This window comes from Eimeria maxima, genomic scaffold, assembly GCF_000499605.1.
Source record: "Eimeria maxima Weybridge genomic scaffold, Emw_scaff882, whole genome shotgun sequence".
NCBI classification, from domain to species: Eukaryota; Apicomplexa; class Conoidasida; order Eucoccidiorida; family Eimeriidae; genus Eimeria; species Eimeria maxima.
In genome coordinates, this window is record NW_013566833.1 from 1 (window position 1) to 15,242 (window position 15,242).

The 15,242-nt window shown below is 54.8% G+C and overlaps 3 protein-coding genes across 3 annotated transcripts; 2 read left to right on the plus strand and 1 right to left on the minus strand.

The window, feature by feature from the left end:
- Window positions 1-207: 207 nt before the first annotated feature.
- Window positions 208-2,261, plus strand: EMWEY_00045000 (Ro ribonucleoprotein-binding protein 1, RNA binding protein with 3x RRM domains, related; the record flags this gene model as incomplete). The annotated part of the gene is made up of 4 exons (XM_013482972.1): window positions 208-361; window positions 555-1,006; window positions 1,291-1,356; window positions 2,106-2,261. Coding segments are annotated over 4 exons (828 nt in total), but the record flags the coding sequence as incomplete, so codon positions are not given.
- A 1,245-nt stretch (window positions 2,262-3,506) lies between these two features.
- On the plus strand, window positions 3,507-7,255 carry EMWEY_00045010 (hypothetical protein, conserved; the record flags this gene model as incomplete). Its single annotated transcript, XM_013482973.1, has 9 exons — window positions 3,507-3,510; window positions 3,653-3,975; window positions 4,190-4,405; window positions 4,883-4,999; window positions 5,114-5,172; window positions 5,382-5,484; window positions 5,844-6,094; window positions 6,378-6,783; window positions 6,989-7,255. 9 exons carry the CDS (start codon window positions 3,507-3,509, stop codon window positions 7,253-7,255), a joined length of 1,746 nt encoding a protein of 581 aa, XP_013338427.1.
- Window positions 7,256-7,720: 465 nt separating this feature from the next.
- EMWEY_00045020 (hypothetical protein, conserved) lies at window positions 7,721-15,042 on the minus strand (the record flags this gene model as incomplete). Its single annotated transcript, XM_013482974.1, has 4 exons — window positions 7,721-8,063; window positions 8,285-14,256; window positions 14,393-14,490; window positions 14,872-15,042. Coding segments are annotated over 4 exons (6,584 nt in total), but the record flags the coding sequence as incomplete, so codon positions are not given.
- Window positions 15,043-15,242: the final 200 nt, after the last annotated feature.

The following is a 15,242-nucleotide window of genomic DNA, read 5'->3' on the forward strand; positions in this document are numbered from 1 at the left end:
TTGTTGTTGTTTGTTGTTTGTTGTTTGTTGTTTGTTGTTTGTTGTTTGTTGTTTGTTGTTTGTTGTTGTTGTTGTTGTTGCTTCTTGTGGTGGTTTCCTTATATCTTTGTCTTTCTTTCCTTTCGCCCTATCTGTCTAGCTGGTGTTCCTATTACTGCTGTTCCTGCTGCTGCTGCTGCTGTTGCTGTTGCTGCTGCTATGTTACAGAAGATATTTGTTTGTTTTGGCTCTATATTAACTTGCCAATTACTTCCTTCGCAAGAAAACCCTCAGCAGCACAGGGGGTATGGCTTTATTGAGTTTGCTTCCCCAGCAGCAGCAAAATTAGCCATTGATACCATGAATGGATTCGAGGTCGTAGGTAAGTTTTTTTCTATACATTAGGGTTTAGGGTTTAGGGTTTTACCATATCTAGTGTTTGGGGTTTAGGGTTTAGGGTTTGGGAATGTAGAACGAGTCTCTTCAGAATGGATCGGTGGCAGCATTTCTTTGAGTGACGAGAGTTTAGGGTTTTGGGGTTTAGGGTTTAGGGTTTAGGGTTTTTGTGTATTCAGGCAAACAGCTGAAGGTGAATTATGCAACGGCATTAAGGAGTGCTGCAGTTGCTGGCAGCTTGGGTGTGGGTATGGGTGCACAAATGGCTCCTCTTGTAGCAGCAAATGCAGCAGCAGCAGCAGCTGCTGCTGCTGCTGCTGACGGCGCTGCGGCGGCTGCGCTGCAAGGCGCCACAGGAGCAAACAAAACACCGCTAGGCACCCAGCAGCCACAGGCAGGAACTCCTGCCGGTGCGCAGCAGCAGCCAGACCAGCAGCAGCAGCAGCAAAGCGGGGGAGGTGATGCAGCCGCTGGAGGTGCAGCAGCAGCCGCACCAGCAGCAGCAGCAGCACCTGCAGCAGCAGCACCACCATTCCCTGAGAAGCCAACAGGCGAGCCAGGCAGCAGCAGCGTCTTGCTGCTGCTAAATACAGTCTCTGCTGAAGAAGTGGACGATGACTTAAAGGAAGAAGTAGGAAACATATTAATTGCTGCTTCTGCTGCTGCTACTTCTAAGGTGTATGGATGGTAATATAGCCGACCCTAGTGGATTGTGTGTGCTGCTGTTGCTGCTGCTGTTGTTGTGTTGCATCTTGCGTCATCTGTGCATGAATGTATTGAATAAGCGCATTGTTGTAGTTATTATTAATAAAAATAAAAGGACAAGAAACTATTAGCACACAACAGCAACAACAACAGCAACAGTAACAACAGCAGCAGCATGCATGCATGCATGTTGATCATGTTTGTGTTCAGATGCGGGAGGAGTGCCGTCGCTTTGGCGAAGTTTTAGCTGTAAGAGTAGAAATTATTGATGGGGACGTAAGAATATTTGTTGCATTCGGTGCAGCAGCAGCAGCAGCAGCAGCAGCACCGCAGCTGCATGGCCGTTGGTTTGGAGGAAGACAGATTCATGTCTGCTATTATGACGAAGAGGCATATAAGGCAGGCAACTTCTCAAAGTAATGCATAACACCCGACATATAAACCAGCAGCAGCAGCAGCCGCAGCAGCAGCCGCAGCAGCAATGAATAGCAATGGCAATCAATAGCAGCAGCTGCTGCTGCTGTAGGCTTGCTGCTGCTGTTGTTGCTCTGATACTATTCGAGCTTCACACGCGATGAGACATAAACAGTTGTCCCGCTAGTCAGTAGCAGCGCGCTGCTGCTGCTCCTCCTGCTGCTGTTGCACGTGCTGCAGCAGCTGCTGTCACTTGTTGCGTACTTCCTGCAGTAGCTTCTGCAGAGGTTGCACTTGCTGCAGTAGCTGCTGCTGTTGCGGCACTTGCTGCAGCAGAACAAAGGAAGCTCCAGCATCAATTCTTCGCTCGCTTGCAGCAGCGGTCGTAGGGACGCCCGTGCAGTTAAGGGTTTAGGGTTTAGGAAGGTGAGGGAGAGGCATTTATTACTTGCTGCTGCTGAGCAGGAGCAGCAGCAGCAGCAGTTGCTGCTGCAGCTGCTACTGTAGCTGCTGCCTCTTCTTCACCAGTTTATTTAAGACCCTCTCCTCTTCTCGTCTAATGCCGCAAGGTGGAGCATCTATGGGGTTTAGTGTTTAGGGTTTGCTGTTAGGGTAAGGCAGGGTCTTTTGAGGGAGACAATTTAGATGAAAAAATAGGACAGCAGCAGCAGCAGCAGCAAGATGGAGGGGACGGAGAAGACAGGGAGGGGACAGAAGAAGCAGCACCAGCAGATATTGGCATGAAGAGAGATAATGTTTATAAATAAATTATAGATATATATTTATAGTTTATTAGTAAATATAGTTAAGTGTTTTCTTTTATATTCTCCCTAATAAGAAAAGATTATACAAGTCGTTTCTTATTACGGGTATAAACATAATCGCTAATGATACGGTAAAACCCTCGAAAACATTGGTGGCTACGCTGCAACGGTAGCAATAGCAGCAGTAGCAGCAGCAACAATAGCAGCAGCAACAATAGCAGCAGCAACAATAGCAGAAGTACTAGCAGATGTGTTGCAGCAGATCCTTGTAGCCGCAGTGTCTACTGCCTCGTTCTGCCGATGGTATCTGCTTCAGTTGTAGAATTCCCATAAGGGTTTAGGGTTTAGGGTTGGCAGTCTGCACTGCTAGTGACCATAGAGAAGAAGAAACAGATAAGAAGTAAATATATTCAAATTAAACACGGAAGAAAATGAAGAGAATACACCTCGTTGGGTTGTCGTGCTGCTGTTAATGCGAGCAGCAGCAGCAGCCCTCGCAGCAGCAGCAGGTGACCTCCGTTGCAACAGGGGCTGCCTTTCCGTGCTATTTCCTCCGTATTTTCTTTTAATTTACTAATTTTTGATTAGATTTCTTTTAATTATATTATAGTTATCTGCTAGTCTTCTGCCGCTGCGAGGCAGCGCTCTGCTGCTGCTGCAGTTATACACACAACACACTGCAGGCACGAGCTGTATTACCTGCCTATATATATACACTGCATACTTTGCTAGACAAATTCCTCCATTTATACTGTAACTCTTAGACATTTTACAGGGCTGCTACTGCTGCTGCCAGTCACGTAGACTTCTTGCTTCTGTTGTCTCTTCTTTAGATCCTGTTTAGCTGCTCCTCGTAGTGCTGCTCTAGCTGTAGTCGGAGTTTGCTGCTGTTGTTGTTGCTCCTGTTACTGCGATGCGGCTAGTTCCTCTATTTGTGTACGGGTCGGACGAGCCAGACCCGAGTACCCTGAAGCGCGCTGCTGCATCTCCCTCCGCAGCAGCTGCAGCTGCAGCAGCAGCAGCAGGTGTAGCTGAACCTCGTGATAGCTACAGCATCGTCTCCCTGCGTATTGGTCCCTGCAAAGCTGTTGCTGCCTGCGGCTGCAGCGACGGTTTGCTGCGTCTCGCAGCAGTCCCTAATGCTTCGGGGTTGCATCCTCGTGCTCCTACTCCAGCAGCAGCAGTAGCTGCTGCTGCCGCCGCTGCTGCTGCTGCTGCCCCTTCTCCTGCTGCTGCTGCCTGGTCAGGATGGGTAGGGAAGAGGAAGCTTTGTGGAGACAACCAACTCTCTCCTGTTACGTGTGTTGCGTGGGGTCCCGTCTCTGCTGCTCCTCCTTTATACTCAGAAGAAGGTCTGCTGCAGGGGTATTCGTTGCTGCTGCTGGCTACTACAGGGGCAGGGGAAATCGTGCAATGTCTTGTCACTGCAACACCTGCTGCAGCAGATGCTGCTCCTGCTAATGTTCCCCCTGCTGCTGCTGCTGGTGAACACGGGGAAGCCAGAGAGACCAATGGTGCCTCCTCCGACTCAGCCAACGGCTCTCGTGGGATCGTCCCCTTCTTTGTAGATGAGGCGATCCCAGTTAGGCCCACAAGAGGAGGAGGAGGAGCAGCAGCAGGGGGTGTTGCTGCTCCCAGAGGAGGAGCAGGAGGAGGAGGAATGGCTAGTTCTGCTGCTGCTGCTGGAGTTCCCACGCTGCAGTATAGTATATCCGAAGTATGGAGGAGTTCTATTGGACAAGAGCAGCTGCTTTGCTGCGCCTTCAGCAGCAATGGTGAAGCTTTTGCTGCAGCAGGAAGAGGAAGGCAGATTTATGTTTATTCTGCTGCAACAAGACAGCAGATCTTTTGTTTAAGCAGAGCAGCACCGGAGAACCCTCTACTTAGTCTCACTATCCCTGCTGCTGCTGCTGCTTCTCCTGCTGCATCAGCAAGCCCGGCAAACCCCGCACCGGCTGCAGCAAGTACTAACGCCCGCGGACAGCAGCAACAGCAACAGCAGCAGCAGCAGGACCACTCTACTGCTACTGGACCTCCTGCTGCGGCAAGTGGCCCAGGAAGCAACAGAACAGCAGCAGCAGCAGACCGTACCGGCACCCAAAGAGCAGCAGCAGCAAGCAGAGGAGGCGACGCCCGTCTTCCTGGAGGTATTGCTGCTGCTGCTGCTGCATCTGGCCGTACACCAGCAGCAGCGAGAACGGAAGCAGCACAAGCAACACAAGCCGCAACATCTGGCGCAGCAGCAACTACGACACAAGCTGCTCCAGCAGCAGCAGCAGCAGCAGCAGGACACAACACCGGACCTTCTCTTCAGCGGCCGCCTGCTGCAGCAAGGCATCCAATGGGTGTCACTGTGGGGTCGTCAGAACACCATGCACATGGCAATCGCATTGTGCAGGTGCTGCTGCTGCCGATGCTGCTACTGCTGCTGCTGCTTATTGGTCTCGCTGCTGATACTGCTGCTGCTAGCTGGAGCAAGAGCAGCAGCAACAACAACACTAATACAGCTACTGGACCATCTTAGTTGCTATGGCTGCTGTTGCTGCTGCTGCGGTTTTTGAGGCTTTACGATTAACTGTAGAGGTGCCTGTACACCTGAGCTGCGGTTGTGCTACTGCCTGTAGCTGCTGTTTATTCCTGCCCCTGACGACCAGCAGCAGAAGAGCAGCAAAAAACATCAGCTGCCAAAGATCTGCACCAAATACCGGATCGTCTCCGCTGGGGTTGACTCCACCATACAGGTTTGCTGCTGCTGCGGTGGCTGCTGCTACTGCTGCCCTCGCTGTTGCTGCTGTCTTTGTTGGTTGTCTAGCACTGTTAGCTGGTGCTGACATCTCGCTGGGGTGTATGCGCAGCTGTGGAAGACAGAAAAACAACTGGCTGTAGGAGGAACAGCCGAGTGCTCCCCTCTAGGGTCAGCTCCCACTCCCGCTGTTGCGCCTGCTGCTGCTCCTGCACTTGCTGCTGCTACTGCTACACGTGCTACTACTACTGCTACTACTGTCGATCACGTTGGTTCTGCCATCTGCTTGGGCACACATAGTTCAAAGTAAGGTGCCACTGCCCCTTGTGCCCTTGCTGCTGCTCCTGCACTTACTGTTGCTGCTGCTGTTGCTGCTGTAGGGAGTCCGTGGCTTTATTGTCTCCTTCAGCAGTTCTGGTGGCTTCCCACCGTGACGACAGACAGCTGATGGTCTTGCGGCTTCCCGACTTTGAAACCCTTCAGGTTAAAACCCTCATTTCTCAGGGTTTAGGGTTTACCTTTTAGAGATTAGGGTTTAGTGGTTAGAGATTAGGGTTTGGTGCTTAGTGGCTAGGGTTTGTGGGGTAGGATTTAAGGCAGCTGCCCAGTAGGCACCCGCGCCCTGGCGGAGCTCACCTTATTTTTGTTGTGAAACACAACAGCAACAACAACAACAACAGAAGCAGCAACACCAGCACTAGCAGTAGCAGCAGTTGAGCTAGGAGCAGCATGCGGATCGCAGTAGTACTGAGTGTTGTGAAATAGCTTTTCTGAATTTCCATAGGACGCAGCAGTAGTAGCAGCAGCGACAACAGGTGTGCATGCGTGTGTTTGTGCTACAGGTCCTTGATATCAACACCGCTTGCTGCTGCGGTCCTGCGAACCCCCAGGAGGCGGTACGGCCTGCTGTGCCGCAACTCCTTGCTGACAGCGACAGCAGTAGCAGCAGCAACAGCAGCAGCAGCAGCAGCATTGTGGGGAAGGTCCCAATCGATGAAGGGACATTTACGACGCAGTTTTATTGCTGCCGTGTCTCTGCGCTGCCTGAGGGGACAGTTGCTGCTTGCTGCGGCGGCAATAGAAATCAAATTCGGTTTGTTTTGCTACTACTTTGTGCTGCTATCCCCCCCTTTTTGTCCCGTTTTTGTCTTCGTTTTGTCTATTTTCTGTCTCTTTCTTGATGGCAGCTAACTCTGCTGCTTCTGCTCTAAAGGACATCCGGCGTGTTTACCAGCCTCCTTTGCTGATGCTGATACTGAGGCTGCGTTTCCGGGTGTTCGAGTGTTTGTGTGTTGTTGCTGCTGCTCTTACACCTGCTGCTGCTTCTGCTACTACTGTTACTGCTGCTGTTGCTAGTGTTGCTATTGCTGCTACAGGACGTACTTTTTGCCAGGTGGCCTCGAGAGCGCAGGCGCAGGAAGCGCAGCCAGCTCAAGCAGCAGCAGCAACAGCAGCAACTGCCCGTGCAGCCGCAACGCTTTCCACCTGTTTGGGTTGGAGACTGCAGAACATCCGCCTCTGACTTTAGATATTTGCTGCGCTGCTCCTCCTCCTCCTCAGCGGAAGCAGCAGCAGAACAAGAACCATAGCAGCATGCAACCAGAAGCAGCAGCAACAGACGCGCAACTGACAAAACAGAGTATCATTAGCTCCTTCGTGGTCAGGGCTCCCAAGCAGCAGCAGCATCAACAGCAGCAAGACCAACAGCACGAAGAAGAGGAAGAAAAAGAAGAAGCTCAAGCTGTAATTTCTGGAGTTATACTTGTTGCAATCCAGGGACAGGTACGCTCTGCGCTGCTGCTGCTCCTGCGGTTGCTGCTGCCTTTGCTACTGTTGCTGCTGCTGGAGCCGGGAACGGTTCAAGGCAGCTGTGAAAACTGCCGGGGGCAAGGGAGAAGGACGCTGTAAAACAGAGACACACACAACGCTCCAAAAGAAACGAACGGACCTGGTTCTGCAGCTGCTGTTGTTGTTGCTGCTGCTGCAGATTGCAATATACGGCATTGCTGGGGGCCAGTCCGATTTGAGCCCCGAGTTTTCACGGCTGCGGCAGCAAATGCTGCAGCGGCGGAACGAAGAGAATTTGGATGCAGCAGCAGCAGCAAGGGTGTTACAGGCACATGCAGCAGCCGCAGCAGCAGCAGAACCAGCAGCAGCAGTAGGGGACCGTAAGGGTGTTGCAGCCCATGACAGAGACGATGACGAGAAGGTGTGTTGTTTGGCGTCTTTTTTCTACTATTCCCCTTCTTTATAGAGCTGTCGCTGCGCATACAAACCTGCTGGTGCTGCTGCTGCTACTGCTGCCGCGCTTCTGGTGCTGCGATGTGCTGCAGCAGGATGACGACAAAGCATTGCCAACTGCCCTGCAGGGACTCAGTGGCGCTTGCTGACAGTAGGCGCTCTGCTTCTCTGGAGGCAACCCCCGCCGTCTCCTCCTACCACGCAACAGTACACCTTATTGAACAGCAGCAACAGCAACAACAACCGCAGCAACAGCAGCGGTATCTGCTAAAGAAAATGCATCAGCTGCTGCAGCAACGACTGGTGCAACATATGGAAGAGAGCGCCTCCTGCAGTAAATGCATCAGCTGCTGCAGGAAATCGAGCAGTACCTACTGCAGCAAATGCAGCGCAGCACCGGAAGCCTGTGCAGCAACAGCAACGCGTCTGCTATGGTGCATGCATGCAAGAGCAGCTGTTCGCTGCCTCTTGGGTTCTCTTAGCAGCAGCAGAACTTTTTGTTCCCTAGTCTACTGCTGCCCTTCTCTATTTTGCTTGTCTCTATTTGCCCATTCTGTCTCCCTCGCTGTTCAAATCCCCTGCTCTTTCTGTAGCTGCATGTACTACTACTACTACTACTACTACTACTACTACTACTACTTGCTGCTTCTGTTGCTGCTATTCGCTGCTGCTTCTGTCGCTCTCCTGCTGCAGTGTACGGCAAGATCGCCGACCTGTAGAGACTTTCAATACCTGTTATTGGAACAGTTTGTGCTGCTTCGGCGGCAGCAGCCAATGCAGCAGCGGCAGCGCCACAGCAGCAAGTCAACAAAGGCAGAAGCCTATGCAGCAGCTGCAGCGCCACAGCAGTACGTCGACAGAGGCAGCTGTTGCTGCAGCTGCTGCCTCTGTCCGCTTGCCGCTTCCGCGCTTGCTTGTTAGCTAACTGACTAGCCACACTCATGCATATTATCAGCCAGCAGCAGCACCGCCAGCAGCAGCATCCGAAGCAGCGGACTCCAAAGAAACCAACTAAATGGGACTCGCTGCAGCCCCTGCATACGCACCAGTAGCCAACCGGCTGCTGCGAGGCTGGGCAAAAGGATTGCGGCTAAAAGACACCTGCGCTTGTTGTTGGTGTTGCTGTTGCTGCTGCTGCTGAAGATGAAGTTGTTGCTGCATGGGAGCATGAACGCTACTCACAACCACGGGCCTTCCCAGCGGGTGCTGCAGGTGTGGCTGCAGCTGTTGCTGAAGGTGCTGCTGCTGCTGAAGCAGAGGCTCCTGTTGCTGATGCACTAGCTGCAGCTGCTGCTGCTGGTGCATTTCTGGGGCCAGATGCAAATGCTGGGCCCAGGGGCTCTGCTTATAGTGGGGCTGCTGCTGCTGCTGCTGCAGCGTCTGCTGCCCAGGAGGCGCGCCTCCCTGGATCACTGCGAGCGGTGGGAAGTGCACGGCCAGCTGCTGCTGCTGCTGCCAGGGCTGCTGCAGCTGTTGCTGTGGGAGTTGCTGTTGCAGCGAAGGCTGCTGCTGCGGACGCACACGAGAATGCTTGTGACGAGACCGGTGCTCGTGTTGCTCCCCTGCGTCAACCGGGTTCTGCTGGGAATGCTGCTGCTGCTGCACTAGTGACTGTGGATACGTGGAGTGCTGCATGCGCAGCTGTTGATGCATCAGTTGCTGCTGCTGTTTATGTCGCTGGCGACGAGTTTGCTGCTCCTGCAGGTAATAATGTTGCAATTGCTGCTCCGTCTGCTGCTGCACCGCCATTTCTTGCTGTTGCAACTGCTGCTGCCCTAGCTGCGGCTGTGGTTGCTGCAGCTGCTGCACTGGCTGCTGGGCAGTAACCAGCATTCCATGGGGAACTCCAGGGGCCGGGAAGTCCTGATGCTGCATGGCACGCTTTGGGTCTGGCAACGGCTGCTGCTGCTGCTGCTGCTGCTGCTGCTTCTGCTTCAGCAACATCATCCCAGCTGCGTATGGCTGCTCCGGTGGCTCACAGGCGTTAGGGTGTATGTCCGTAGGTGGTGGGAATCTTTGCTGCGGCTGCTGCTGCAGGTATTGCTGCTGGTGTTGTTGCTGCGGCGTACTTGGAGCAGCAGCCTGCTGCAGAGGCCCCATCATCCACGATTGTTGAGATTCTTCCATTCTGCCGCCCAGTGGAGGCGCGTAGGCCAACGGCTGGTGCGTGTTTCCTGAAAGAAGCGCCTGTCCTGGCACCAGCTTCTGCTGTTGCAGCTGCTGCTGTTGCAGCTGTTGCTGTTGCAGCTGTTGCTGTTGCAGCTGATGCTGTTGCAGCTGCTGCTGTTGCAGCTGTTGCTGTTGCAGCTGCTGGTGTTGCAGCTGCTGGTGTTGCAGCTGCTGCTGCTGCAGCAGCTGCTGGTGCAGCTGCTGCTGGTGCAGCTGCTGCAGCTGCTGCGGTTGCATCTGGAGTCGACGCTGGTATTGCAAATTCTGTAGTTGCTGAGGGGTGTACTGCAGCTGCGGGCCAGCGTACTCCAGCACATGAGGTGGCTGCTGCTGCTGCTGCTGCTTTGAATGACAGGTAGTGTAGTGACTCCCCTGAAGTGGGCTGTGCGCGTTAGCTGCCTGCATAGCTGCCAACACCCGCTGCTGCTGCTTCTGCTGCTTCTTCTCGCTTGCCGCGCTTGGAGAAGAGCTGTGCAGTCCGGAGTAGAGGCCTGTGGGCCAGTACATCATTTGGTGGTGGTGCTGTTGCTGCTGGTGCTGCTCTGCTGCTGCTGCCATACCTGCTTCTTCTGTTGCTGCCTCAGCCTCCAACCAGGTCTCTCCCCAGCCAGGCGGGAAGCCCTCATCGTGTGTGTCTTGTCCCACTGCAGCAGCAGCACTTTTCTTGTGATGTTTCGATTTGCGTGAAGCCTGCTGTTGGTCCTTCTTCTTTCCATGCTTTGCTGCAGCAGCACCTCGTGTAGCAGCCGCAGCAGGCTCCACAGCAGCATCAGCTGCAGCATCAACATCAGCTGCACCATCAGATGAAGCATCAGCATTGGCTGCTGTAGCACCATCTGGTGCTGCAGCACCATTTGGTGCTGCAGCACCATCAGTTACTGCAGCACCATCAGTTACTGCAGCACCATCAGCTACTGCAGCACCATCAGCTACTGCAACACCATCAGCTACTGTAGCACCATCAGCTACTGCAGCACCATCAGCTGTTGCAGCACCATCAACTGCAGCAGCTGCTGCAATTATTTTATACGAAGACAATCGAGAGCTCTGGGGCCCCTCAGAGGCACGTAGAGATGGCAAGGGGGATAAGGAGACAGAATGCTGTTTAGACACTTTGAGTTCCCGCTCATCATTCCTAGGAAGACTCTGGTGCTGCTGATGCTCCTGCTGCTGCTGCGTACTTCCCCGTTGCTGCTGCTGCTTATGCTGTGGCTGCTGCTGCAGGCGGTCATGCTGCTGCTTCTTTTGCTTCTCCCCTTTGCTTGCTTTCCTCTCAGGCACTTCAGCTGTCTCGCGTTCTGGGAGTACCCACCAAGAGTCACTCTCCCGTTCCCCTTGCTGCTCCTGCTGCCGCAGTTCATCCTCTTCTTCTCCCGGCGGCTCGTCGGGGAGCCTCAGGGGGGCCGACCATGTGTGGCCGTGCTGCGGAGGTGAACGGACAGCCGGAGCTGCTGCTGTTGCTGCTGCTGCAGACATGGGAGATTTGAACTGAAACTTGAAAGGGTCGTCGTCATCTGCTGCAGCTGGAAACTGCGGAGCAGCTACAGCAGCAGCAGGCTTCCCCTTTGCTGCCGCCGGTGAAACTGCAGGGGCAGACTCTGGGAACTCCACAGGAAAGCATTGCAACGATGGACGAGGACTGCCTCCAGCAAAATCCGTGGCGGTTGACGATGATTCTGCTGCTGCTTCTGCAGCTTCTGTTTCTTCTGTATTTTCCCTGTGAGCTCCAAAGGAACAATAAGGAGTCGACTGCTGCATTCCCAGCTGATGCTCTCGGTCGTCTGCCGCCTCTCCTCCTCTGGCTCTCTCGGAGGCTTGTCCATCTGCAGCAGCAGATGCACCAGCTTTTGCTGCCGTCGGTACAGCAGCAGCACTGTTGCTGGTATTGCTGCCTCCAGCACCACGACGTAGCCGGAAGGGGAGACTGAAGAGACTCCGCTTCTTCTCGGCATCCGGAGTCGGCTGCCGCTGCGGTTGCTGCTGCTGCGGCTGCGGTTGCTGCTGCTGTATCTGCTGGTGTGATGGAGGTTGGCGAGGTGTCAAGTGCTCGTGCTGCAGTGGTGGCTGCTGTTTCTGTTGCTGCTGCTGCTCCGCATACAGGGTTGACTCCTCGGTCTCAGTGGGTGAAGGCGCTCGCCGCTGCTTTTCAGGGAATGGACTAAAGACACTGAAAAATTTCTTCGTGATCTGTTGCCGCTGTGACTGTTGCTGCTGTTGTTGCTGCGGCTGCATCTGCTGCGGAAGCGCCTGCGGCTGTGGGATTTGCAGCTGGTGCGCCTGCTGTGGCCACATCGGTTGGGGAAAGCTCTGCTGCTGCGGCAGCATCTGCTGATGCGGCGGCATCTGCTGCTGCGGCGGCAGCATCTGCTGCTGCGACTGTTGTAGATGGAACTGCTGGTGTGGAATCAGCTGCTGGTGCTCATCGGCTGCTGGAAAGAGGACTCCGGGTGGCTGCGGCTGCTGCGGTTGCTGTTGTTGCAGCTGTGGCGGCTGTTGTAGCTGCTGTGGTTGGGCGTCCGCTGGTTGCGATAAGGGAGAAGCATGGTGCTGCTGGTGGGGATGATGTTGCTGCTGCTGCTGACGCAGCAGCTGCTGCTGCTTGAACACAAAATTCCCAACTGGAGGTGTGGGGAGCCACCCTGTTGGCCTACGAGGTGGTGGCCAGTCGCCCCCTTCTGCTGCTGTAGCTGTATCTGCTGCTGCTGGAGGTGCTGTTGATCCTGCTGCTGCTGGCGCCGCAATACCAACGCCTCGTCCTGCTGGCCACTGAGGCGCGTGGTGTTCCTGCTGCTGCCGCTGCTGCCGCGGCCGCTCACAATTTTGCGTCTGTTGCTGCAGTCGGCTCGCATCATTCCCCTCGTCCGAGAACACACGCACTCCGCCTCTACTGGACGCCTTCACTCCGGCAGCAGCAGGAGCAGCAGCACCTGTAGCACGAGCAGCTGCTGCAGGAGTAAGAGCAAACTCAGGAGCAGCTACCGCTGAAGGAGCAACTGCAACAGTACGAGCAACTGCAGCCGCAGGAGCTGGAGGAGCAGTGCTAGGAGAAGCATCGTGAGGTGCGGCTACTGTTATAGCCGGCAAAACGTCTTGTGGAACAGCAGCAGCAGCAGAAACAGCTGCTGTTGCTGCTGTTGCTGCTGCATCTGCAAGACCACGAGTAGTTTCTGGAGAAGCTGCACTAGTTGCCTTGCTGCTTGCAGAAAGATGAACAGCTCGTGCAGCAGCGGGAGCAGCAACAATGGGAACCCCTGCAGTACGAACAGGTGTAGGAGGAGCAGCTGCAGGGGAAGGCTCTTTAGGGAAAACCCCGATAAGCGGTTCTGCCGACATGCCTCCAGTATATGATGTTGGTGCTGCTGTTGCAGATGGGGTCGATGCTGCAGCTGCTGTCGGTGCAGCTGCTGCTGTTGCTGCTGCGCTCGCACTCCCGCTTTCATCCTGCTCTTGCTGCTGCCCTGCGGAACGGACGCCTCCCTGCAGATATTCTGGCCCTCCACCAGGCGTAACTGCAGCTCTATTCGGTCCAGCTGCCGCAACACAAGCAGGCGGAAGCTGGTCTGCTGCAGGGGATGCAGCATCATCTGTAGCGCCGGTGGATTCCACAGGCTGCAGCTGTTGCTGCTGCTCCTTGTATGCTGGTGCAGCGGCTCCACCTGCCATTTCCTGTTGCTGGGCTTCCTGCTGCAACTGCTGCTGCAGCTGCTGCAACTCTGGCAGCGATTGCGTTATCTTCTGCATCAACTCCTGCCCTACAGAAGAGGGCAACTCAGCAGCAGCAGCTGCTGCTGCAGCAGCTGATCGTGCTGCTGCTGCTGTTGCGGGGTCTCTGCAGTGAGCCGCCACGTCTGCGTAAAAGAGGGCATCTAGAGCTGCATAGGAACGACGCTGTTGCTGCTGTTGCTGCTGCTTCTCTTGTTGGTGTTGCCTCTGTTGCTGCTCCCGCTGTTGTTGTTGTTCCTGCTGTTGCTGTTGTTGCTGCTCATTTTGAGGGGGTGACGCTAGCGGCTTGCCTGGTTGCTGTTGTTGCACCATGGAAGGCTGCTGCTGCTGCTCCACTGACGGCAGTTCCTGCACTTCCTCACGGCTGTGAAGGGGCAATTCTTCACGTTTCTCCTGTTGCTCTGCAGGTGCGGGTTGCTGTTGCGGCTGCTGTTGCTGTTGCTGTTCCCGAAGCGGCAGCTGCTGCTGCAGTGATCGCTCTAGCAGCAGCAGCTCGTTAACACCCTCGCCATTAGGAGCGGCGAGAGTTCGAGTACCCCGTGGAAGCAATTGCTCCTGGTCGGATTGCTGTTGCTGTTTCTGCTGCTGTTGTTGCTCCTGCTGCCGTTGCTGCTGCTGTTGGCGCTCTTCCGCAGGGTCAAATAGGTCAAGGAGATCCACAAAGAGGCTGCTGCTGCCAGTCTCCTGATTCGCTGCAACGGGTGTGTCTGCCTGCTGCTGCTGTTGCGGCCCATCAGAAGCAGCAGCTCTTGTTGCTGCTTCTGCTTTTGCTGCTGGCCGCTTCGGCGTTTGCCCTGGGAGCGTTTTGTGGCTTCCTTCAGGTCCTTGCTGCCATTGTCGCCTCAGTTGTTCCTCTTCCACCGCAAGTGCAGCAGGAGGAGGAGCAGCATCAGCATCTGCCCCGGGCTCAGCATCGGCTGCGGTAGCTGCAGCTGCCGCCGCAACGGCAGCAGCAGCGGCAGCAGCAGCAGCAGGGATCCTGGGGAGAAACCGGAAGGCCTCAACAACTAAAATCCCACTCTTCCTCGACTTGTGCTCCAAAGGCAAACGGCAGACACTCGTCACCTCATGAGGAATGAGACAGCAGGCCATGTAGGCAACACCCACGCACTTGTCGTCTTGCTGCACACAAACCTAAACCCTAAATCTTAAACCCTGGGGTGAAGCAAAATGACAAGTAACAAAACCAGCAGCAGAAGCAGCAGCAGAAGTAATGAGAGCAGCAGCAACAGCAGCAGCAGCAGCGTCGAAGACTGACCACGAGCCTCCTCCTCCACAAGGAAAACTTTAGCTGTTCCCTTGGAGACACTCCGAGGAGACCACAAGTGAACTGCAGTGGCACAAGAGCCTTTGTCCCTGCAAATGCCCAGCAGCAGCAACGCATGTGGTGAATAATCAAGCCTGCCAGACAGCAGCTGCTGCAGCAGAGAGTGCAGCACGCCTCCCTAAAGTCACGTTTGCTGTACACTTCAACTGCAACGGCAGCGGGAGGTGCTGCTGTAGCTGCAGCTGCAACAAGATCCCGAGCAGCAGCATGCAAGTAGAGCAGGCGCTTCAACAGCATGCTGTAGTGCATGCTGACTCAGCAGCAGGCAGGCAGCAGCAGCACCAGCAGAATGCTCCAGCAGCACTTCCAGTCAGCCCCAACCGCGTCAACCCCATCTGCCAGCAGCAGTATTAGCAGCAGTATCAGCAGCAGCAGCACCAGCACCAGCAGGAACGGCAGGAGGAATGTACCCTCTGCCCAGTTGCTGTGTCTCGGGGATGCAGCTCCGCACTCGACTTCAAGTCTGTAAGAGCCGTTATGTTTGACCCCGCGAGCAGCCCAAATGGATAACACTAAAGAAGGGGGCAACGTCTGTGGGCCTGGGGGACATCGGCGGAGGCCAAAGAGACGCCAGAAGCGTCCTTCGAGGTGTAAGGACAGCGCACGCTGCACATACACCAACCCACCCTCCGCAGCTGCCTGCTAGTTAAGGAGCCAACACACGCACAAATGGAGCTAGCGGTACAACGCTAGCTCCATTTGCACACAAATATGCACTGCAGCAACAAAACATAGGCAAATAACCAAGCTTACGTCGAAGAAGGAACCAAACTTATATATA